At 43.0% G+C, this 26,397-nt stretch overlaps 2 protein-coding genes across 2 annotated transcripts in view; both read right to left on the bottom strand.

The window, feature by feature from the left end:
* The window catches only part of LOC117557063 (lipocalin-like), a 106,919-nt gene that overhangs the window by 76,974 nt on the left and 3,548 nt on the right, over window positions 1-26,397 (bottom strand). The gene's annotated exons all lie outside the window — the stretch shown is intronic.
* LOC117557064 (interferon alpha-inducible protein 27-like protein 2A) lies at window positions 17,057-18,027 on the bottom strand. The gene is made up of 4 exons (XM_034232745.1): window positions 17,898-18,027; window positions 17,723-17,752; window positions 17,385-17,546; window positions 17,057-17,289 (listed from the first exon to the last, which is right to left on the bottom strand). Exons 1-4 carry the CDS (start codon window positions 17,905-17,907, stop codon window positions 17,204-17,206), a joined length of 288 nt encoding a protein of 95 aa, XP_034088636.1. The 5' UTR covers window positions 17,908-18,027; the 3' UTR covers window positions 17,057-17,203.

Consider the following 26,397-nt stretch of genomic DNA (forward strand, 5'->3'; position numbering starts at 1 on the left):
ACTGTGTACTTTGTGAGTAATCCTCTGTCAAAGTCCCCTCCTTAGTACTTAATGCATGTTTTTCTGCTATCTTTGATGAATGATACATTTGTTTACCATTACTTCTTAATGAAATTGATAATGGTTGACTTTGTATTAGTTAGCCTAACAATACATTGAAGTACTTTTACTGTGTATTTATTGAGAAATACTTTGTCAAAGTCCCCTGCTGAGAACAAAATCAAGCCACTTCTGCTAAGTTTGATGAGGGAATTATTTTTTGTTGCCATTAGTTCTTCATGAGATTGATCCTGTTGGACTCAGTACTAGTGAAACTACCCCCACAAGTACTTACTGTGTACTTTCCCAATAATCCTCTGTCAAGGTCCCCTCATGAGTAAGAATGCATGTTTTTCTGCTATTTTTAATAAGCGTTAAAAAAACTTTCTTCCTGAGACTGATATTATTGGACAGAGTATTTTAAGAGGATATGGTATAGCCTACTATACATGATATCAGCAATACTTCCAGTCAGTACTCCGGCAGCAGCATTTTTACCCCTTGGAAAGTATTTAGAGACTATCCTATCCCAAATATCCTTCAGCAAAGTGACACACCCTGTCACTCTGGTTGGCCTCTTATGAAGCTGCTGTCTTTTAATAAATGACTATTTCTCTGCCGCTAATTCTTTCCTCGCAGATTCATCAGCCTCATCCTTCCATCAGTCCCAGTCAGTCAACGCCTCCAGCACACTTCCAGTGTCTGACTCCATATGATATTGTCCTGATGCCCCATGATCACAAAATGACGACTCTAGAGTCTGAGTGCCAAGGACCTCATATTATGTCTGTCATTAATGTTACATCACCCATTATAACAGTTTTCATTCCTTTGTTCTCTTCTCTTGACTGTAAAGTCCTTTTCCTGCACCATTTTAAGGCTTCAAGAACAGGCATTTTAACTGTATGTGTTTGGAGAAATAACACAATCAATGGCCAAGAATTGTACTTGATAAACTCTGAATCTTGTAGTGCTTGAAAATTACACACTGGCTAAACCGGCCAGGTTATATATAGGCCTTTTTTTGGCAACTATTTTTCAACTATTTTAGGCTGGAAACCTTTATTGACTAAACATTTTTGAATAATTTACTATAATTTAGAAAGGTTTTTGTGACAAATAATTTCCAAATTAACCTTTTTCTCATTTTATATTTAAATTTTGAAATGTTTATGTAACACAACTCAGACCGCAAGGGCATTATAGGTGTAGAAAACGTTCATTTATAAACTTCCACAAGGCACATGTGCAAGATGTCAGCATCTCAAACGATCTCAAAGCACAACACGCAGAAACACTTCTTCTGTTCATGTCCAGAATAAAACAATCATGAACCATAAGGTGATCTGCCCCCTTGTGGTATAAACATTGATGTGCAGGTAGACAACCTCAGCCATATGGTTGCGACATTCCTCCTATAGTTCCGTCGAATACAAAAGTCCATTCACAGGTAGCAACATGGGCGTCGCCTGGGGTAGGCGTCCGGGGCTTTAGCCCCGGATGTTTTTTCTTTAGCCCCGGACAAATTCTCCCTCAATAATATAATACATTAACCTACTTTACCTATAGGACGGACGGCAGAATTATAATTTCCCATGTTCAGTGAATGCAACACAGAGGCAAGACGACGCCACCAGACCAATCAGAGAGTTGCATGGAAATAAACGTGTTTTATTGGCTGACAGGTACGTACCTCTCCTCTGTGACAATGTTTACACTTTAAACTTTCAGCCCCGGACGCGGAGATTCTGAAGATGGACATTAGAAGTTTTTTTAATAAAAAAGACGGCAATTCTCAAGTGGTGGCTCACACAACAACCCCAGAGCCACCACCTGAGCCAGGTGAACAAGGTATGTACCTGTCAGTAAACTTACAAGTTATGCGAACATGTAAGCAAAGCATAAAATACAGCTACGTTGACGTTACTTTGAATCGCGCGGGTAAGCTAAACCGTTAGCAAGTAGCTATAGCTAGCCAGATTAAATAAACACTTTGTCATACAATCTAAATGTTGTGTTTTTTAGCGTTACCTGGTGATTTCAAAGAAAGCTCTCTGGGAAATGTTGACTTACTGTTCGACATGAAGCTATAAGCTACTTTACAGTAGTACAGTTGATCCTGATTCCTGAGTCCTGTCAGTTAAAGTGTTTCATAGTTAGCTTAGCTAAGCATCAATGTAGCACTGAAATATATGGATGTGAATTACTCAAACTACATTTGTATAGGAATGATTCTGTCCTATTGGCAGATAACTACTCTTAGTGATATCTACAAGAGGTTTCCAATGTAAATTTAACTATTTTCAATTGGTTAGTATTACATTTTGTGACAGTGTGGTGACACTCATTTTAATGAAGACACATTTGTGTATCTTCAAATTCATTTATTTGACAGAGCTGGAAACTGATTGACTTAAAATACTTGTTTGTCTTTACCTACACAGTCATCACAGATGAGCCAAACAGAGTAGAGGATGAAGAAAGGAGAAAGGGACACACAAGAAGGAGATACAACAGATAAGAACAACAATGAACAGGAACACCAGAACAGACAAGAGTCAATGGGTAACATGACTGATTTAGGGACTGCAGATACAGGGCCAAGGCAAGTGAGACATCACTGCTTTCCATCCAGCATGTTTGGCCAGCAAAAAAGATCATTTCAACCAAGTTGGTTTGATACTTTTAAATGGCTTGAATATTCTACAACTGCCAATGCAGCATTCTGCTTTAGTTGTAGAATATATGGCAAACCAAAGCAGTCAAGGGATCAAAGGGACACCCTCACCACCTCAGGATACACAAACTGGAAGCGTTCATTGGATTATTTTCGAGAACATGAAAAGTCAAACGTACACAAGGCCTTAATTATTCTCTGGAAGAGCTTTAAAGCCACCCAGGTCCACGGGGACATCACACAGCAGCTACATGCTGCAAATGTCAGTGAGATTCAGGAATGTAGGGAGTATCTGAAACGCATAGCAGCAGTGACAGCCTTTCTTGGGAAGCAAGGGATTGCTTTCAGAGGGCACAACGAAGCAGCAGAGAGTGATAATATGGGTAATTTTATGGAATGCATGAAGCTTCTTGAAAACTTTGATCCTTTTCTGCAAACCTATAAGCCACCTTCATGTGTGACCTACCTCTCACCCTCATCACAGAATGAGATGATTGAAAGCACCGCCAACGTTATAATGGCAAGGATAATATCTGAGATCAAAGAGGCAAAAATGTACTCGGTAATGGTGGATGAAGCAAGAGATAATCACACAGAGCAGCTTGCATTGTGTGTGCGATATGTAAGTCCACAAGGCTCAGTGAAAGAAAGGTTCCTTGGACTTTCTCAGCTTGCAGCATTTGATGCTAAAACCATCACTGACACAATAGAGCAGCTACTTGACAAACATGGAATAGGACATCTTAAATGTGTTGCCCAGAGTTATGATGGTGCTGCTGTTATGAGTGGAAAAGTGAGAGGTGTACAAGCTCGGTTTAGAGAGAAGCATCCAGAAGCACTTTATGTTCACTGCTATGCCCATGAACTCAATCTTGTCCTTTGCGCCACTTGCAAAGCCATCCCAGAGGCATGTGACTTCTTTGATCTCCTGGAGTGTCTCTACTCTTTCTTCTCCACATCTCTTGTCCACCATCAGAGATTGGAAACATTTCAGAAACAGCTAGAGGTAGGGAACAAACAACTTGTTCAGCTGTCACACACTCGCTGGGCATGTCAAATTGAGTCGGTGAATGCAATCCTAAAAAACCTCCCTGCTTTGATCCAGACTTTAGGGAGCCTTCCAGCCCCTCTGGCAAAGGGACTGGAAAGCAAGCTTTGCAAATTCAGTACCATCTACATGCTTGTCCTGTTCCAGACACTGCTCTCAACCACTCAGGGCCTGCACAAATACCTGCAGAAAGAAACACTTGACTTGGTGCAGGCAGTAAATTACAAAACAGCAGTTGAGAATACACTGAAAAGTTACCGAAGTGACGAGAAAGCACATGAGGTCTATGACAAGACCAAGGCCCTGTGCAATGATCTGGATATTCCCGAAACTGTGACACAGAGGAAGAAGCGAAGAAACATGGAAGACTTTGTAGTTGAGGCATCATGTGGAGCAAGGTCAGACCTGACAACAGGAGATGACTTGAGAGGGAGAATCTTCTTTCCAGTTCTCGACAGAATGCTGGAGGAGCTTCAAAACAGGTTTTCTGGAGTTGGGGAAAAAATATTAATCGGCATACAGGCATGTCACCCTGCTTCTGAGAATTTCCTGAATGAAGAGGCACTCAAAAATCTTGCACAACATTACAGCATCCACTTACAAACTGAAGAGGTTGTTGTTGCAAGACAATACCTTGCCAGGATAGAGAAAGACATGCCAAGTATCCAAAGTGTATTTTCCCTTTTGGATGAGGATATGTTCCCCTCTCTTAAGGCCATCTTCCAAGCTGCTTTGACAATCCCAGTCACCAGCTGCAGTTGTGAAAGGTCCTTCAGTGCCCTGCGAAGGCTACACACTTGGCTGAGAAGTACAATGGGCCAGGTGAGGCTTAGTCATTTGGCCATCATTTCCATTGAGAAGGAGGTCTTGGCTAATGTGGCCCATGGAGAGGTCATCGACCAATTTGCGAATGTCAAACCAAGGCGATTCAGCCTAACACTTCCACCTACAAAACAATAAAGAGTCTGAAGACAGCGAGTGATGATGGGGAGAAAAACGAAGCAAATGAAAGGTAATGTGATGAAGGAAGCAAGTGATGAGGGGAAACGGCAAGTGAGGAAGGAAGCAAGTGATGACGGAAGAAAGTGATGAGGGGAAACGGCAAGTGAAGAAGGAAGCAGAAAGTGATGACGGAAGCAAGTGATGAGGGGAAACGGCAAGTGAGGAAGGAAGCAGAAAGTGATGAAGGAAGCAAGTGATGACAGAAGCAAGTGATGAGGGGAAACGGCAAGTGAGGAAGGAAGCAGAAAGTGATGAAGGAAGCAAGTGATGACAGAAGCAAGTGATGAGGGGAAACGGCAAGTGAGGAAGGAAGCAGAAAGTGATGACGGAAGCAAGTGATGAGGGGAAACGGCAAGTGAGGAAGGAAGCAGAAAGTGATGAAGGAAGCAAGTGATGACGGAAGCAAGTGATGAGGGGAAACGGCAAGTGAGGAAGGAAGCAGAAAGTGACTTGAAAATCAAGTGTTTTTAAATATTAAACCCCTTTCTGATTCTGATTCTTTGATTTTTTTTACATATGGGTGTTGAGAAATGTATCCATAGATCTCTTAATGTTGCTCTCAAAGTGCATCAGATTGATGCTTTTAACTTCAATATTTAAAAAAAATCTTCCTGGGGGAGTTTCCCCCAAAATAGTACTTTACCTCTGCTTATGTAACTCCGGTGTATTGTCCCCTCGGCAACAGATCACTCACAGTTGGTGATTACTTTCCAGCATTTCAATTGACAGCATATAAAAAGGACATGTGAGCTTCATTGCTTAAGAGATCCTCACATGCTATCTCTTTTAAAAAAGAAGTGTCCAGTCAACAACAAAATATCAGTGATCGTATAGTGATAGTATATTTTTCATAAGCGATGTGAAACATTAAACTTAAAAAAACTCTGTGAGGGCCTAAGATATTCTACAAAATAATATTTTAAAACATTTTAGTTATATTTTTCATTACTTTTACCAACTTCATTTAATTGTATTTAAAATAACATTTCCAAAGAAATAAATCCTTCGAATCTGCCTGTTCAGTTTCTGTTGGAATGTGAAGGGTTAAATGAAAGAAGCTCCTCTCTGTGAGTGTGAAGACAGGAGCTGTTGGACGTCCAGCTAGAATTCACAGAGGGCCAGCTATTGTAACTAAAACGAGAGAGTAATGTCAAATGTCAGTACAATTGACCAATCATATCTTCCTTCTAAATGGGTGGGTGTTATTATCGCGGACTTTATGACATAATAACTCGAGGGAAGGGGGTGGGGGTCAGAGGGCCTAGGTATAAGTGCACGGCTCGCCACTGCAAATAGCCAATCACACAAAAAACATGTTGCTGTGACTGTGAGCATTAAAACAATTAAAATTAAACTAAACAAACACAACAGTACGTTATTGTCCTTATAAATAAAAACATACATTTTGTCCACCGATATAATACAGGCACCTTACCCTCAAGAGATCCTCACGTGCTATGAGAATCTCCCACAATATATTGCCATAACAAAGCTAATGCAGGCACACGTTTGTGACACTAGATGGCGCAATTGTGTATGTGCGTGTGGGGAGTCTTGCAGTAGAAAATTTGACTGTAGTGCCGCCACTGTGGGCTAAGCCCCGAATGTTTCCAGGTCCAGGCAACGCCCCTGGGTAGCAATAAGCTTGACTCGGACAAAATACGTCTCAGGATAGTTTGTTTGACTCTTTACTTAAAACAAAAGGTATCAATTACAAACACATATTTTCACAGGTCAAAAAACTACGTTGCTCTGTGCTTCTTTTTCCTTCTCACACACAATCACCAGCAGCTGCCGTCGGCTGTAATGTCTCGTAATCACAAAACAGCTGCGGTCGTCTATGCCGTCAATTCCACACGGCTGGTTCAAATAAATGATATAACACTATCAACAAAGGATTATACTATACAAATATATCAAATTATACATTTTAACATATCGTCACCTTCTTAAACTAATGGCCTAAGTCATATTTTAGAGAAAATGTTTTTTTTGCCTAAATCATCTCTGACCACACACACACACACACACACACACACACACACACACACACACACACACACACACACACCCTGGTGACCGGACATCTCCTTCATAAAACGAATAATAAGGCGTAATAATCGGGCAGTTCGATGTGCTTAGAGGTGTGTGTGTGTGTGTGGGGGGGGGGGGGTGTAGAGGTGTGTGTGGTTTATGCCCCGGCCACACGAGGACGAAAACGGTCGTTTGCGTTACTGTTTAGTGTCATATAGACCGTTCGGCCACACGAGGACGACCGAATACGGCACTAAACGACTGCGTAAACGATAACGGGTCCCAAGGTGGATAGAACGGCATACGCAACGCTCTGGGGGGTCCAACGGCTCCGTGTGTACGCCCTATACGATCATTTTCTGATAATGATGAGGCAATAGCCCCGCCTCTCCCCACCTCTGCTGCTCACCCCCGCGTCAAAGTAAACTGCACACTGAATTCAGATTATTTATCTTTCTCTCAATATGGACCTAAACGCGAGTGAAGTCTAATCTGACTGGACGGAGACACGCAGCTCTGCTCACCTGAAGCTCCTCCCGCTGTGATGCGGCGGTGAACGGAGTAAAACACACACTTCAAGTCCGATCATCACCCTTAGCTATTTTAATTACCTCTCAAACTACCTAAACTAGATATAAATATGTTTATTTTACTATTGGCCGGGTCACTCATTACTGGATCAGCTGCTGCATGAAACATACACTGGCGCTGTCCGAAGAGAGGGAGGAAAAAGAGAGGCTCCGTGTATTTTATTATTATAATATATAGATTCGTTATTCATTTGTTTTAAAGCTCAATAAATAACAAAGAAGACCTTTGACCGGCACTTTTATAATTTTGTCGGAAGATTTAAACTTTAATACACGTTGACTGGCGAAAAACTCTGCCCGGTTCCCTCGGCCCCCACCGCGGAGAATAAACAGAAGGGCAACCATGACAACCATGCTTCTTCGCTGCTTTTGTGGAGGAAGTTACAGCGCCACGTACAGGCTCCTGCATATGTACTGCAGCTTCTCCGGTTGGAGCTAAACGGAGCGGTCTCGTGTGGACAGACACTATCCGGTGAATATTGCGTGTGGACAGAAGCTTGTTTGCGTTTGCGTTAATCCTATGCGTTTAGCCGTTTTCGTCCTCGTGTGGCCGGGGTCTAAAACAAAGCAGCCTGCAGTCGCTCTTTAGATGTTTTAATGAAGAAACACAGTGAAGGCACAGCTCCACTTCCTACTTGGCGAACCGGTAATTTCTCGTGCACACGATCTCTTGCGCACAAGAAAGTATATCGTGATTAGCAAAATCTTTTTTTTGTCCGTTCCACAAATCATGTTTAACAACCATAAACATACTCGTACCGTCCATAGGTACCGGGGGTCTATCCGCCAAAACAAACTTAAAGTGGACCTATCATGCTATATTTGAAAAATATATTGTGGGCCATACCTATATAAAACATGTCGGTGAAGTTTTTTTCTTCAAAATACCAAACAGATCATGCATTTTAGCCATGCCTCATTTTGCTCCATTTGCTCTTTTCCAGCCCTGTTTTTGCAAGGGCTGATTCTGTGAGAAGTCTTCTTCGCTGCTTTTGTGGCAGACTACAGCGCCACCTACAGGCCTGGCATATGTACTACAGCGTCTCCAGCGCTTTCCAGTGGTCTCTCATTCCCCTGATAGGTGGAGAGTTGCCCATATAGGCGGAGCACCCCTTTTCTGACGTCAGAAAAATTCAAATCTGTATCAGCTCCGTTGTAAGCCCCGTTTTTAAAGATTTGGGTACGGAGGAAAAGAGAGAAGGTTGTGTTTTTCTGACACTTGGTGAGTTCCCTGACACACCGGGGATTCATGTATAAAAGATGTACAAAAGTGCATTTTGCATGATAGGTCCCCTTTAAGTGTGTGTCAATCACTTGCACGTCAAGTGTTTTGCTAATGTAAATTTGTTTTAGAAAATGTAATTATTTTTAGAAAATGTATTTTTTTTAGAAAATGTAAATTTATCTCAAGCTTTGTTGAAGTGTTTCACACTTTGTAATTGTCGTTTGCACTTCTCAGCCACCGTATTTAATGGTGTCTTCACAGGTCTCACTAACAAATCTATTAGAAAGCTGCAGCTAATTCAGAACGCCGCTGCTCGAGTCCTCACTGACACTAAGAAAGTGGATCACATCACTCCTGTTCTGAAGTCTTTACACTGGCTTCCTGTGTGTCAAAGAATCAATTAAAATAGTGCTGCTGGTTTATAAAGCACTGAATGGTTTAGGGCCAAAATACTTCTTTTTTTTTACTTTTGTTTTTTATAAACAAACAGCCAGACAGACAGCACAATAGCAGTTGGCCAACAAATTAGGATGACAACAATGTGGTTCGAGTCCGACAGGATAAAAAACAAAGACAAAACAAAAAATAAATGAAACAAAACAAAAAATAGACTGCGACAGGACAAAAATCAACAAAAAACAAAAAAAAATCTAAAGGCTCTGAGTCTAAGTCCATTATTAATAACATAATGCAAAAGTAGAGATCAAACAATGTGTATAAATGGAACAAAAAGACCAAATATATCAAAAATAAAAAATAAATAAATAAAAAACATAGCACTTGTTGGTCAGTCAGCCGCCCACGAATCACAGTTTAACACCGCAGGTCCACCACCCTATTGTACAGAGACATCCGGCATGTCCAGCTCCCGTATATACCTGTAGAAGGGGTTCCACATATTGTGGAGTTTCCCCAGGGAGCCCCTCAGTATGCACCTTATTTTCTCAAGTTTGGCTGAATTTTGGACTTCTTTTAACCACGAGGTGTGTGAAGGGGATGTTGGAGACTTCCACATGAGCAATATCAGGCGTCTGGCTAGTAAGGTAACAAAGGAAGGCTGTCTCCAGAGAAGAGAGTGGCCATGTGGGTGGGGTTACACCAAACAGTGCGGTCATGGCATTAGGAGCGATCGGTTTTCCAGTAATTTCTGACAGTGATCTAAAGATGTCAGTCCAATAAGAGTGTAAGAGCGGACAAGACCAGAACATGTGTGCGTGACTCGCCGGTGCTTGGCTACATCTGTCACAAGTTGGGTCCACCTCCTTATATATTTTAGAGAGCCTAAGCTTAGTGAAGTGTGTACGATGCACTACTTTGCACTGCATCAGTCCATGTCTACCACAAATTGAAGATTTATGTATTAGCAAGGGCTTTTTCCCAAAGTTCTTCAGAAATCTCCTCCCCAAGATCTGTTTCCCAAAGAGATTTAATGGAGTTCAGGGTAACCAAACGAAGAGAGTAAATCTGAGCGTAAATACACGTCATCATTCCCTTCTGAGGAAATCTATTATTAACAAAACTGCGAATCTGTAGATACCTGAAGAAATGTTGCCTATATGCAAATGTATCAGATAGCTGTTGGAAAGAGGCAAATGTGTTGTGAATATAGAGGTCTTTGAATGTTTTAACGCCTTGGTTAAACCAAATAGTAAATACGCCATCTACTAAGGATGGAGGAAAAACATGGTTTGCAGTTACAGGGGCTAGTGTAGTATGTTTGGAGATCAAAGAAACGTCTGAACTGATTCCAAATATTCAAGGTTGCTTTGACAATTACATTGTTAGTGTAAGCAGAGGAGGGGGTCTTAATGAGAGAGTGAGCCAATGCTGAAAGAGATACTGGACTACAGGAAGCACAATACATTTCTGATCTCCTGCTAAATTATGAACCATCCAGAACTCTCAGGTCATCAGGGACTGGTCTGCTTTCTGTCCCCAGAGTCAGGACATGGAGAAGCAGCGTTCAGTTATTATGCTATTTTAAAATGTGTTTCTGCTGCACTATTTTAATGTCTTTAATTCTTTGTAAAGCACTTTGAATTGCCTTGTGTTGAAAGGTGCAATATAAATAAACTTGCATTGCCTGATCATCAGCTTAATAACATCTTGCTTGGTTTTACAGCCCGACTTAACTGTGGCAAGAAAAAAGAATGCTACTTTAAAAAGGTTAATAAACCAGTAAACAATTTAAGTTATTTCTCTTGGACATAACAAAGAATGGAAAGATGCACAGTGAAGTATGTTTAAAGAGCAACTTGCAGGTTAGAGACACCAGTGAATAAATGTGTAGGAAAATGATGTATACACTAGATTTTCCAAAAAATATACATAAATATACGCTACAGTGACATCTGGCATCGTTTTTGTAAGACGCGTGTGACGTAACATGGGGGAGAGCGGCCGGTCTAACGCAGTAATAAACATGGATCACAATGCTAGTTTTGACACAGACAGAAGAGGTTGAAAATAAATATTCGAATGCATATGACGGACCACAACCATATAATTATGAGCCTGCTATGCGTCCAAGAGACCAGGAGCCAAGGATTAGAAGAAATAACGGCCATCGGAGAGAAATGGAGCTTTGGTGTGAGGAGAATCAGTGGAGAACAGGGCAGCTGTCTTGGTGAGTGACCGGCGTTAGCTACAGTTAATGTTAGCTAACGTCAGTCACATCACAACATTGTAAAGTTAGCAATCATATATCAGGCTATAACTAAAGTAGTATTGATAATATAGTAACGTTACTGGCAGGACTTTTGATACTGATCCATAACAGAAACTAATGCGCAAGTATCAGCCTTATCTCGCGTCGCTAAAAACATCCAGGTATGAGAAAATTAGTGATGTTACGTATTGCGCCGAGGCTTCGGAGCGTGTGTCGAGTAATCCCGAAGCTTTTTGTGAAGCTTGTATCGAGGCTTGTATCGTTTTGGGCCAGTGACCTCACCGATGACAAACGAAGCCTCACTGCCTGTCGATACCACGTGACTGCTTCACGAAGCGATTCAGATCGGTTGAACCGTTGAACCGCAACGCTCATAATAGCCTACCCATGGATGTATAATAAGAACCATATTACCCCTCCTGTACCCGGGCCCGGTGACAAGATGGAATCAAGAGAGCTCAGACCCTCACTCATATAGAGGTCGGAACATGTCATAAGTATAAATGGATACAAGCATAAATAAATGTAGAAATAAAAACATGAATAAATAAATGAATAAATACAGGAATAAATATGATCCAGTGTTTTCAGGGAGCTTTAGTGTGTGTGCTGTGGCTCAGCTGGAAAGCAGTTGACTCATGACCGCAGGGTCCCTGGTTCAACGACTGAACAATACGTATTTTTTGTTGTTTATAAAAGCTACAGCTAAATGAGATAATGTAGTTAATAAATGTATTCTTTGATATGGTTTAGCCTTTCAGGCTACAATATGGTTACGTTTACGAATATTATTAAGGAATACAAATCCCTCTTTGCAATGTTTACCAGCCTCCTTAGGCTTTTCAATCACAATCATTCAACTGGAATAAAAACAATATTGTTAACATGAAAATATGATTTAATGTTCGTTGTTTAGAGTTATTCTAAGGCTTTACTCATTGGGAACTCGGTATGAGATAGAGCAGGAGTTCCCAAACGTTGCCATGCCAAGGGCCCCCATATAGCATTATCGTCTGTTGCCATTTATTTTTTAATGATGAGTATATTATGATGGAAAATATGACAAATTAATCGTACAGCTTAATACATTTTCTTAATATATATTTGTATTAATAATTAATAATCAGTTATTCTTCTAATTTTTGTTGTATTTATCTTTTGTTTGTCATTCATTACATTGATTGTGTCTTCTGTTATAAACATTCTTAACACAATATTAAACAGTAATATCAACAGTAAACATATTTTAAAGCATTTTTAAAGTGATTTCTGTCTTTATAATATTCTATAATTTTGAACAGTAATATGAACAATTAACATATATTTTTAGAATTTTTTAAAGCTATTTATATATAATATTCAACAGTAATATTAACAATAAACGTATTTATATTCATATATATAAACGACAATATTTGCTGCATCCGTGCTCTCATCCAGCTGCAGAGCGAAATATTCACTAGCTCTCAAACTCAAGCTCTCCCTCAAACTTTGCGTGACCCTCCTGCCCATGATGAAGCCTCATGAGATGAACCCTTTTGCGAACCAATTGGCTGGAAAGCTTCAAAGCTTCATAAGGCTTCATTTCGCCATCACTAGAGAAAATAGCTATGCTAAGTAGCCTTGAAGTTATACCACTGTGCAGGCCCGGACTGGCCATCGGGAGGACCGGGAGGTTTCCCGATGGCCTGGCCTGTTAAGTGGCCTGCTGGCCTCAGGAATTTTTGTTTTTTATGTATGTATTGTGAACGCAACGCTGCGCAAATGTGGGTCTGACTCTGCCTCACAGAGGGTGACTGGCTGTCTACATGATGTGGCCTGCCGACATGGCCACTTTCATACAGATCATACTAATGCCCTCGATTGGTCTCTGTGTGTCATTCAAGCTCGGGAGTGTGTGTATGTGTGGCGCGAGCGAGCGAGGGAGAAAGCACGCGCACCGGTTACGTGTATTGTTGTTAGCATCTGGTGCTAGCTAGCTGCGCTAACGGATATCATGAGCTCTCAACAAGGTGGAGGAGAGTCCTCTGCTGTCAGACTGATGCGGCTTTCACACCAGCGCTTTTCCCTTTCTAGCTCCGAGCTAGAGCTTTTCTGGTTCAGCTCCGGTTTCCCTTTTCTGCTCCCGCTCTGTTCACACCGCCCAGCACCCGACTGGTGCTGCCGCTGTTGCGTCATGACGTCACCGTTTACATCGCTGATTTGCTCCCCAACGGCATTACGGCGCTCACAACAACAACGACGGGGAACTGCGTCGGGTCGATGATCGTGTTGCTTTTAATCACACGAAGCCAGATTAAATTGAATAACGACTTCTCCAACCTTATACTTTGCTCCAGAGTGCCGTGATTCATTGTTTATTAATGTGTTTCTGCAGCATTTACCGACCGCTGCAGTGTTGGCTGCTCTTCCACGGGAGTTTATTCTCCTCCGTTAGCTCCCGGTTAGCTCACATTGCAGCGGCCGCTCTAAAGTATTCACTGTCCGACTCACACAAGCAGCTGATACATATCCCCAGTTCCCCTTAGCCTAAGTGAATGTGTGTCAGTCTGAATTGACGCTGTTTGGTATCACAACGCTGTTGTGAAAGTTTCTCTGGTATAAAATGGGTGATGTTAGCATAGCAACCGAAGCTAAACTGACTACTTGCTATTGCTATCCTATTGTGGCATAAACCGTTTTCTACAGGCACATTTTACCGGCGTGTTTTTATTATGATTCTACTTGTGATAGTCGGACACGACAACCTGTGCAGCCCATGTATTGATTCCATCCGATAGCTGCTATAATACAAAACAAAACGTCTGCCTCTCTCCACAATGATCAATAACAATGACCGGATGGTCAAAGTAAGGTACAAATAAACAGAATCACACGAAGCCTGGTTAGTGTTGCCTGACTTTATAAAGTGTGTTTATAAGCACTACTGCTTGTAGGCAGGCATGAGAGTCGACCCATGTTCAGGGGAGGAGGGTTTAGTTTCCTGCACGCCTCGACGTAAGAGAGACGTAAGCGACGCCACCTCTTAGCTCCGAAGCTCTTGCCTCTAGACCGACAATTTTTTGGAGCTGGAAGTGAACCCGATTCTGGAGCTAAGAGCCGGCGCCGCTGCGGTGTGAACAGGAAAAAACCGGCGCTTTTTCAGGCTCCAGCTCCGAGCCGGAGCTGAAAAAGCGCTGGTGTGAAAGGGGCATCAGAGACTGATAACTACAACTAAGGTGAGGTAAAGTGTTTAGATAGTTAACTTAGTCTAAGTTCTCTGTGGGTCTCAAACGGTTTGGTCACCATTTATGTAAACACATATTTCCATTTGAGAGGTGATTAGTAAAATATGCATGAATAAATTAAAAAAAAGTTAACTAGGTGAAAAAAAACAGGAAAAACTTTTAAAACTTGTTGAGAGCTAAAAACTAGTCTTTGCTGCTGCCTCAAAGAGGAGCAGGGGGAGATGAGGGAGATAGGAGAGGCTGGTTCAGGAGCCCAGACACACTCACAACTATAAATGAACCAAAAACAAATAAATAAACAAGTTTAAGTGTTTTTTCATATTGGATATGGTACAGTATGTTATTGGTTATGGCCATGTTCTTATGATTATTATTATAAATGTATACAGTTCTGTTTCATATGGGTGTAGTCTCTTTATTTCCCCCTCAAAGTGCACCAGATTGATGCATTTAAGTCCAACATTTTAAAAACAATCTTACCGGGGGAGCATGCCCCCGGACCCCCCTAGAGGATTTGAGGTCCACCTCCACTTAAAATATGTTCACATGGATAGGTTCCTCAATAGATTTGCAATTTTTTTTTAAAATAGTGACCCATGTCCATATGTTTATTCTGGGGTAGTTTTAAAGTTTAGGGCTATCACTATGGGCAGCAACGCTGTAAATATTGACAAATAAATCCAGGAAAATGGCACAAAAGAAAACTGGTAGTGGCCTGGCTGGGTGTATAATTCCCGGCCTGACTTATTGTCCCAGTCCGGCCCTGCCACTGTGGTTTTACAACGATCTGGCGGCGAAAGGTTGTGGAGCCTCCGTTGATATGCCGTTGTAAATGGCTTGATGGAAAGCAGGTGTGTAGTCGGGGGAGGGTGCACAGCTGATTGCAGCAGGTGAGTGGGGTTGAGCCGGGAGCCAGGAGTGAGAGCCACCACGCCCACACAACAAACAACACAGACAGGGGGAAACAAACAAACACAAAGGAGACTGCTGGAGGAGTACAGCCACCACAGCGTTACATAATGCAACTCCACACTACGGCCCTTTCTCATTTCTCTAACTCCCCTCCTCGACTCCTATCCTCGAGACTTAGTCCCGCCCACAGGAGATGCGAACGGAGGAGTCGAGGAGGGGAGCCGAGGAGAGAGGAGGGGAAGCATGCAGGCGGTTAGAGAAATGAGAAACTCCTCTCCTCTGAGCGGTGATTTTAAAGAGACGTCCATTAATGATGACAGGAGGCACAGCAGCCCTCTGTCTGATGGATAGATGTGTTCATGACCACTTATATATTTACTTTTAATTCATTCACAGTGCGGTATAATGAGACAACAGGCTGCGGACACACACACACACACACACACAATTTCAGAATCAAACAGAATCATTATAACGTAACACTATCAGAGACTGGATATATAGCCCCCCCCCCCCCCCCTCTCTGGTCGCTACAATGAGGGAAATAAATTACGGGCCAAAAGTTTTATTTACAAGTATTAAAAGTAAGCAGAGGACACCAAACCAACTGAGACCTGTCTGTCCGCTGCATATACGCACTGTACAACACACACACCTACACACTGTACAACACACACACCTACACACTGTACCACACGCACCTACAGCTCCTAAAGCATATAATCAGGCTACAGCCGTTGTGTATTTTATTATGTGAAGCACAGCACTAAATGGTTTTAGAAAAATATCGACTCTTTGTTTGTAGATATCTACTAAACTACAGCAAATAAAGAGAGTAATGTAGGCCTGTTATACTGAGTGATATATATTTTACACACTGCTCTGCTTTCTGCACGGACCTCACAGCTGTTCTCTCTGTAAACATCGCGTTGCGATGAGAGCAGTTAATAAAATAACATCCAGGGGATGCATGCAGAGCTGTGATTGGCTGAGATAAGTCCGGCCGTGCGTCACGACTCTTTGAAACATCTCTGTTCCTGGAAATGCATCCACGAAGGAGCCGTGGAGGACCCATCAGTGTATCCTCGGTTATAGCTCCTCCAGAGAGCCTCCTCGACACTCGATCCTCGGTCCTCAAAGTGCATTTAGAGAAATTAGATGTCCTTCAACATGGCGCGCTGAAATTCATTTACGGGTCAATACCAGAGGACCGAGGAGTCGAGGAGGGGGATTTGATTAAATGAGAAAGGGCCTACGTTTTACGGTGCTGTGTACCGGAGGGGAGAGAGAGAGAGGAGTGAAGGGGGGGAGAGAGATGTAATACGGTCGTTTCCTGATAAACGTTTTGTTTAATAGGCCTCAGCTGTGGAGAGTATGTGCTGCAGGGAGGTGGATGCACCTGCACAACGCACCCAGGAACGAAAGCTAGCTCCGGTCCTTTTCCTGTTAGGGAAACTGTGGACTCGATATCCTGACAGCAGTTTTTAGTAGCAGAGCTCAAAACGGCTCCTTTCCCTCTGAATTATTGCCCTTATGTCTCGTAAAACATATCAAATCCTGCATTAACTTTTTTCTTTTTTTTGAATTGTAATTTTCAGGCAAGCTTAAATCTAGTAAAAAGAAAAACCTGCAAGTTGCTCTTTAATAGAAGACCGATTTATTGAACAAAACATTTTGTTTGAGATGACAAGTGCTGTTTAGCAAGTGAAAGTGCTGTAAATTGTAGTTTCCTCCTTCATTTGGCAAAGTACACATATTCATCCATGTTCTTTCATGATTTCTCAGACGAGGGCTGCAGTTATCCATCCAACGGTTGCTCCGACGCCAGCCGCACCTGCAGAGGCAGCTGCTGGCAGACCGGCTGCACCTACAGCAAGGATCAAAGGTTTAATATATCAACTATGCAGACATTACCATATTATCATTATTTTAACCAAAAGATTAAAATGCAGTGATCTTTACCTGCTGCCTGTAAAACAGCCACTGTACTCCCGGCTGCCACTGCTCCCCCGTTAGCCACTGCAGCTGCTGACATCATGCCGGCAGCATAGGAGCCTGCTGCGATCCCGGCTGAGGTGAACCCTACACCGGCCAGAACAACAGGAGCAGCGAAGAAAGCTCCAGCTGCAGAGGAAACGTTGTTAATGCCAATTTGTTTGGCCACTCCAAAATGAATAGTGAGTCAGAAATAGTAAGCATTTAAGTGGATTGTCTAAATAACCCCAAATTGGGCTCAATAAAGAGTAGCCTAGGGCGGCTATCTAATAAAGTGTGTTTACAATCAGATGAAAACGTTTTACCTGCTCCAGCGCCAGCTAAAGCTACAGTTACTGAAACACAAGATGAATATCGAAATCAACATTAACATCGGGCTTAATCGATACCTTTGCTAAAGTAAATATTATTTTTGTTTGTCATTAAAATCGCCTAGAATGCACGAAGTAAAAACTCGATGAAATGTAAAGTGATACTCACACAGCCCCATGACTTGATATATTGTGTAGTGTAAGAACTGATTATCCTCGAGCTGCACCGGGTTTATATATAGCCTGCCTAGCTTTCATTTCCTGAGAAGTAAAAATCTGCTGTATAAGGCTCAGGTTTCTCTTCTTGTGAAATGAAACATATGGATTTTGTACGGCAGAGGGCGTCAGATATTCATTGTCGTTAATGAATAAAATATTCTTCTCACTGTATTTAGAGCACCAGGAGGAAAACAAAAGACTGTCAAGGTTGAGGAATTCTAACCCAGTTTAGGTCTACCTGCTTTGTGGATCAAATGTCTTCACCGTTTATTTACACATCAATAGTTTAATGCAATTAAAAAGGGAGTCTTATTACATTTTATATTTAAGTCGAGGCACACCAAATACACCATTCTTTATGTGACCATCGCCTGATTTTTATTATGAACGACAAGAAGCAATAACGACAATAATTCACTTTGATGTGATACTGACCTCTCACCAGTGGGGGCGCTGTTTACCAGCAGCAGCAGCAAAGCTTCCTCAGTTGAAAATCTCTTTATGTTGTGTTTGTGGAAAATACGTTGTTTATGATTACCAGAGTTGGGAAGTATGGAGCTAATTTCCTGCCATAACTCCACAAACAAACTAAACAGGTTTTACAAATGCCTCATGATTCACTAACAAACACAATGTGGTTTGCAAATACAAAACACCATCTTCAAACTAATGCATTTAGCTTTGCAAAGAAAAAACGTATCAAACAAACACATAACATTTTTCTAATAAATCATGTTTCAGAGACAAATTCAGCATAAGTTTTACAAGTACACAACTTTTTCTTCTCATATTTTTTACCACAAGTTCTTAATAAAACTGACACTTGAGAGGCTTCTCAATACTCAAATTTCCCCTCCTCGACTCCTCGGTCCTCCGGTAGTGACCCGGAAATGAATTTCAGCGCGCCATTTTGAAGGACGTCTCATTTCTGTAAATGCACACCGAGGACCGAGCATCGAGCGTCGAGGAGGCTCTCTGGAGGAGCTCTAACCGAGGAGGCTCTCTGGAGGAGCTCGAATCCTCGGTTAGAGCTCCTCCAGAGAGCCTCCTCGACGCTCGAAGTGCTGGAATTGGGCCGGTACTCACCGGTACGCAGTACCGGCACTTCTGGTTCTGACCCATGGAGTACCGGCACTTCTTGCTCAGTACCGGCATGCTGGCGGTACTCCGGTACTCATGCACCGTGCCAGTACTCAACACTCTCCCGCCGTTCTTCTTCTTATTATTATTATTATTATTATTATTATTATTATTATATATATATATATATATATATATATATATACACACAGCCGCCCGGTACTCAGTAGATGCGTCATGAGGTGCCGAACGGACATTCTCATCGCTCTAACCGCTGGAGTTTCACAGCGGCTGTCAGCTGTTTACTCCTGTCATTCAAACAGAACGTGCTGGAGAGGGGGCGGGGCTTATCTTCTCCATGTAAATACTGTGGTGGAAACGACTATGTCAAAATTAACCTATTTGACCGTGATTTAATAGTAATACACGTTTCAAAATAATAATAATAATAATGCCGAAGTAACAACATACTGAAAACTGTTAGTAAAACCATGTTTTAATGCTTTACAATTTACATACCTAGATGCACGTGTGTTATGTTTATGCAGTGCAACTCCCACCCAGTGGGTGGCTATGTAGAGTGATAGAACAGAGCAGGCACGCCCCCGAGAGAAGGAAAGCAAGTCACGTCACAAATTAGCATTTCTAAAATGTTAGCGTGGATTCATAAAAGTGCAAAAAGACAGCGGTTGTCGCCGGAAGAAACTTCAAATACAGAGAATGCTGTGCCTGTGTTGGAAATTGTGTCTGATGGGGAGCTTTCTTTGGTTGATCCTCCTGCTCCAAGTTCTAGTGCATTAGCATTAGCACTAGCTCCGCCGCCTCCTCCAGAGCCTCTAACGTTAGCTGCTGCTGGCGCAACTGCCACCACCAACACCGGGCAAAGTGATGCACCTGACTGCTGGACAACGGACCAGGTGCAATATTTTTTGCAAGACCAATGCATGGCTCCTTCTTAAAGATAAGAAGCTAGGATGTTGGATATGCAGAGATGTCAAATCTTTGGGAATACACACTGGACAAGGACTGAAACTGTCAACTGAATGGGGTGAGTGTGCAGTGTCTCATTTCGGTGTTGACAAGGGCAAACAACAAGCTAGCCTGAGAAAAAAAATCAAAGAAGATAAAGAATCACAAGCCCATGTAAAAGCTGCTGACATCCTTACATCTGCTTCACGTGAAACTATTCAACATCAAGTGCAGTCTATGCATACATCTGAATTAGACACCACTATCAGAGTTTTTCGAATGGCATATAAATTGGCAAACATAGCCGGCCATTCACAGACATGCCAATTGATTTGAATGTACAGAAACTGAATGGGCTGAACGTGGGCAGGGTTTTGCACTCCAATAAAACCTGTGGCGAAATCATCGACCACATAGCTCATGAGCTGAAGAAAAAAAAATGGCAAAAGACATTACAGAAAACCAAAGAAAACTCTGTGTTTTGGTCGATGAATCTACCACTATTAGTGGTAAAACGGTGCTTGTTGTGTGTCTACGCTCAGCATTAGCTGATGCTGAGTCCGAAACATTTTTTTGGGAGCTGATCAAGTTGGATGGAACAACGGCTGATGACATCACAAAGGCGTTAATGGAGTGTCTTGGAAGAGATTTTAACGAGGACTTTTTAGGTCAGTGTTTCGTTTCTTTTGCATGTGATGGGGCTTCAGTCATGCTAGGGAAGAGAACAGGCGTTGCTACCCAGTTGTGTAGTAAATTCCCAAGCCTGTTTGTGTGGCACTGCTCCAATCATCGTCTAGAGCTGGCAGTTGGGGATGTGGTCAAGGAGGTCTCAGGGCTCAATCATTTCCAGATCTTTTTTGACAAACTCTATTCCTTGTTCCATGCCTCCCCCAAAAATCAGAGGCAGTTAGCGCAGTGTGCGCAAGCAGTCGGACAGCGTCTCCTGGTGATAGGGCGTGTTTTGTCCATCCGCTGGGTGGCTTCAAGTGAAAGGAGCGTCAGAGCAGTCTGGGAAAACTACCGAGTGCTTCATGATCACTTCACAAATGCTGCAAACGACACGAGCAGGGATTCCAGAGACAGAGCAAAGTACAAGGGCCTGGATGATGTGCTCACATCTGCAACGTTTGTCAGCAATCTGGGACTGATGTACGATGCGCTCAGAGCTCAGCGACCTCTCTCGGCAACTCCAAAAAAGAGAGATGACACTGCCTACAGCAGATAGGCTCTTAACTCGAGAAATACGAGTTTTTGAATCCATGGTCACCATGCCTGGCCCACACATGACTACAGTTCATACAGCTCTAGCTGAGAAGTCCTTCAAGGGTGTTGCCCTGCGTGAGAATGGCAGGCTTGTACAGATTCATGCAGGTCAGTTTTTCCGCAGTATGGTAGAGAATCTGAGACACAGAATGACTTCCACAACCTCCTCTCATGTCAGCACAAGAGAAATCCCATTACATGGCCGGGAGGCCCGGGACAATCAGCTAATCCAGGACATGAAAGTTATCCATCCTGGAAGTTGGCCTGAAGAGGAGTTAGACGTACAGTATGGGGACGTAGAGGTGCTACGTTTGTGCGAAGTGCTGAAAGTGGACAGAAGAGAGACTGTTCAGGGCTTTCGCGAATACAAGGAAACCAGGGCATCCCGTACACCTGCTGCCATGGAGCCTCTACTGAAAGCAGTCCGAACCATCGCTGTCTCCACTAGTGAGTGTGAGCGGGCATTCAGCTGCATGAACGATATCCTTACTGCAAAAAGGAATGCTCTCTCTGTCAGCCGACTGTCCAGCCTGGTTTTCATTAAATGTAATGGACCATCACTAGGACAGTTCAATCCGGAACAGTATGTGAGGTCCTGGCTGGCAAAGGGAAGGAGAAGTGCTGATGAAAGAGCCTGTCCAGCTCCAGCCCCTGATACTGATGTCCCCAAGGCCTTCTGGAGCCTTTTCTAACAATGTGAAGTATATTGCAAAGCAGCTCACCCAGTGAGAAAACTTTTGGCATAATGTGCCGATTTGTACAGATCCTGGAGATAGAAGGACTTCAGACCAACCAGGGAGTTATCTGATCAGCTTGGTGTTCAATGTAACTCTTTACCATGGCTCAGACTTTGTTACTTGCAGTTTCTCATTTTAGATTGTGCAAATTTTGCATTTGTTTTTACATGTTCTTTGTTCATGCTCTTTATCATTTTTCTGAGTTGGAAAGTTAGATTGCATCATAGTTTACTTTATACATATTTGTATTCTTCAGTGGTGAATTATATTGCAAAGCAGCTCAGCCATGTGAGAAGACTTTTGGCACTTTTTCGTTTTCTGAGTTGGAAAGTTAGATTGCATTCAAAATGTACAGAAATACTTAATTTTGTTAAAGCTTTTTATAAAAAATGCTTCTGACCAGAGCTTTGTTTCCTTGTCATTAATGTTGAACACCACCAGAGGGGCTCTCACCTGAAAGGTCTCTGCTTCATGTGTCTTCAGCAGAAGATCTAGACTTTGATTGCTATATTTTCAGTTAATATGAACCTTACTGAGCTTTAGCCATATCCGCTGCGTATCATAAAAAATGTTAAGTACAGTGAACCTTTCTAAAATATACAGTAGTAAAGAGACAAACCCACCAGCATTATAGTAGCCAAATTCTTGTTTGTGGGCTGTATATATAAAATTGACTTGAAAAAGTTGCTGATTTTAGAGTACTGGCACCTTTTTCATTCCAATTCAAGCACTGCCGAGGATACACTGATGGTTCCTCCACGGCTCCTCCACGGATGCATTTCCGGGAACGGTGGAGGCGTGACGCACGGCCGGACTTATCTCAGCCGATGACAGCTATGCATCCCCTGGATATTATTTTAGAAACTGCTTTCATCGTGTCGCGATGTTTCCAGAGAGAACAGCTGTAAGGTCCGTGCAGAAAGCAGAGCAGTGTGTATAATATCACTCAGTATAACAGGCCTACTCTCTTTATTTGCTTTAGTTTAGTAGATATCTACAAACAAAGAGTCGATATTTTTCTAAGACCATTGCTTCACATAATAAAATACACAACGGCTTATGCTTTTGGAGCTGTAGGTGTGTGTGGTACAGTGTGTAGGTGTGTGTTGTACAGTGCGTAAATGCGGCGGACAGACGGGTCTCTGTTGGTTTGGTGTCCTCTGCTTACTTTTAATAGGCCTACTTAAATACAACTTTTGGCCCGTAATTTAAATTCCCCATTTCAGCGACCAGAGAGAGGGGGGGATATATCCAGTCTCTGATTGTGTTACGTTATTATGAGAGTGCTCTCATATTTTAAATTGTATATATTTATATAAATATATTTGTGTGTGTGTGTGTCCGCATCTGTAGCCTGTTATTGTCTCATTATACCGCACTCTCAATGAATCCAAAGTAAATATGTGGGGGAACAATGTTCAGCTGATCTAACAGAGATACAGCGCTATGACAAAACACTCCACAGCTGATGCAGCTGTTGCCACGTAATAATGAACGGACGTCTCTTTAAAATGACCGCTGAGAAGAGAGGAATTCTCGTTTCTTTAAACGTCTGCTGCTTCCCCTCCTCTCTCCCCCTCCTCCGCTCGCATCTCCTGTGGGCGGGTCTAAGTCTCGAGGAGGGGAACCGAGGAGGGGAAATTTGAGTATTGAGAAGCCTCTTTGGACTCGGTACTAGTTGACTGCTACCAGAAATAAAAGGTACTTTTACTTTTAAATGAAGAGATCTATGGATAGCCTACATCCAGGGCCGCCCCTCCCTACAGGCCAATCACGCAGGCTGCAGGGCCCCCCGCCCAGAGGGCCTCAGCTGCTGTGAGCAGTTCTCCGCTCAGTTCTCCGCGCACCCCCCGCAAGAGTGAGAGATGACAAGGGGAACAAGTCTGTAACCCGACACCATTGCAATGAATCGACATCTGACCAATCACGACTTTGATACGGCCATTAGTGCAGGTGAAGAGATGTCGGTGAAAAGACAGTCCGAGAGGGGAAAAAACAAAACATGAAGAAACTAGAGCATCACTCGAAGGTGGGTTATTGTATGAGTCAAATGTACAACTTTTGCCAATTGCCATATTAAAACATCAGCTGCAATTCACGACATGAAGAAGGCAGTCTCTGCATAGCATATAGGCTAATGGAGATGCAGTTATTTCCAGCATTCTTTATTTACCATTCATTCAAGTATGTTATGCCTTTTATCTGCTAATGTACAGGAGGAAGAGTGATACACTGTCTGTCTAGTTGGCTTACATAACAGTTAAAGTTTACAGCCTAAAAAACAGAGCATTTTTCCCCCCTTGTATTCATTTTTATGTCAATTTTCACATTTGATGGTTATGCTCAGCCTCTCCCCTTAACTCCTACAGTCATCATCATGTCAACCACAACACAGACAAATACTGATAGCAATGTGTGTAGTTGTTGATACATTGCTGACAGAGGGAACTATGGCCCTACAATATATTTTTCAAATATAGCATGATAGGTCCACTTTTAGTTTGTTTTGGCGGATAGACCGCCGGTACCTATGGGACGGTACGAGTGTGTTTATGGTTGTTAAACATGTTTTGTGGAACGGACAAAAAACGGTTTGGCTAATCACGATATACTTTCTTGTGCACAAGAGATACGCTCTCGTGTGCACGAGAAAGTTACCGGTTCGCCAAGTAGGAAGTGGAGCTGTGCCTTCACTGTGTTTACCTTCATTAAAACCACACACACACACACACACACACACACACCTTATTATTATTCGTTTTATGAAGGAGATGTCCGGTCACCAGGGCGTGTGTGTCGCGAGTGAGCCCTCTATGTAATGGCCCACTTGCTGGCACCCAGTTCTTTTGATCCCCCAATTAACCCACACACACGAGGAGCAGGCAGATATCAGGTAACACAATTATCTTTATTATAAATTAAGTTAATAGTAAGGGACCATATCAGCCAAGCTTCTCACATGGAAATGTATCACAAGGCCAAGTAATGCAGTGCCTATAGACCAGCCCGTCATTCAGGCTGTTACTGCTCTACCCCACCCCCTGCTGGCCGGAGGGACTATCAATGGTACAACTAACAGTAAAATATCACAAAGCATGCAAATAATGCAACACATGGCACTTCTATTAGGGAATCACTACACACATGACACGTCTATTTAAAGAAAGCACTACACACATCACACAATGAACATGCTCTCCCACTCACTGGCCGCTAAGGAGTAAAATGGGACAGTCACTGGCACTGGTGGGCAAATGACAACGAGTGGCACTATTTGCACCCCATACTCTCCTTGTTCCTTTAACCAGTGACAGCCTGCCAAGACATGGCCCGAATTAAAATAGTTATGGGTCCGCTCTCGGTCATCAGGAACACCTCAGACCGAGAGGAGTTACAAGTTATTTCTCTCACCCTTCCTTTAGCGCAGCGTGTTTCAATACGGAGCGACCCCGGAATCTGGTCGGAAGACAGCAGTTGGAGACTTGGCGTGCGTCTCCCAATAGTTCGGAGCGCGTCCGACTCAGATGCGCACTGGCCCTGATAGGAACAAGCGCACGGTGCGAAAGACAGGACCTTGAGGACGTTGCGAACTTGAGTGCGTTGCAATAGACAGGAACTTGAGTGCGTTGCAATAACAGGAACTTGAGTGCGTTGCAATAGACAGGAACTTGAGTGCGTTGCAATTCTGCCTTCAACCGACCCGTCGATCAGCGGCTGGCAGCCGTACAGCAAATCGCAGTGCAGCAGAACTTTCACAGTGGACCTTCGCCTCACGGACGCTTCCTCGTCGATCCGTCCAGAGCCTTGCTTCCCGTCCCCTCTTCACCTCGTAGCTTCACCTTCTCCGTTCTCCCGGCTTTCCCGGTAAATGTCCCGGCTCCTCGCTTTAACCAACCACCGGCCAATCCACGTAGCTTCCTGGAAGGCTGGGCAGGCAGCAGCCAATCACGCTGTCCTCATCCAGCTGATTCACAGCAGCTGCGACAACACACATACTCCGCCCACCTGACAGGCTAACCCTTTTATGAATGGCAACACACATTTGTCCCCACTTCTGCTTAAAATACATATACACACAGTAAATATAATGCATCATCATTTGACATACAAAATCCCATTCCTACTGGCGACATTTCCCCCCCCCCCGATATTGGTGGTCGTCCCGACTACCCCTTAGACCTGGTACCTTTGTGGAGGCACCCCAAAATGTCGACGCTGCGACCTTCTCACAGGGCCTTGTCCTTCCCCTGGCACAAGCCCACCCTCCAATTGAGGCTCAAGGTCCAACTGAGCTGGGACCTGCTCTAGTTCCCCAAACTGCTGTGTGTGTGTGTGTGTGTGTGTGTGTGTGTGTGATGATTTAGGCAAAAAAAAAACATTTTCTCTAAAATATGACTTAGG

This window comes from Gymnodraco acuticeps, unplaced genomic scaffold (assembly GCF_902827175.1).
Source record: "Gymnodraco acuticeps unplaced genomic scaffold, fGymAcu1.1, whole genome shotgun sequence".
Taxonomy (NCBI): domain Eukaryota; kingdom Metazoa; phylum Chordata; class Actinopteri; order Perciformes; family Bathydraconidae; genus Gymnodraco; species Gymnodraco acuticeps.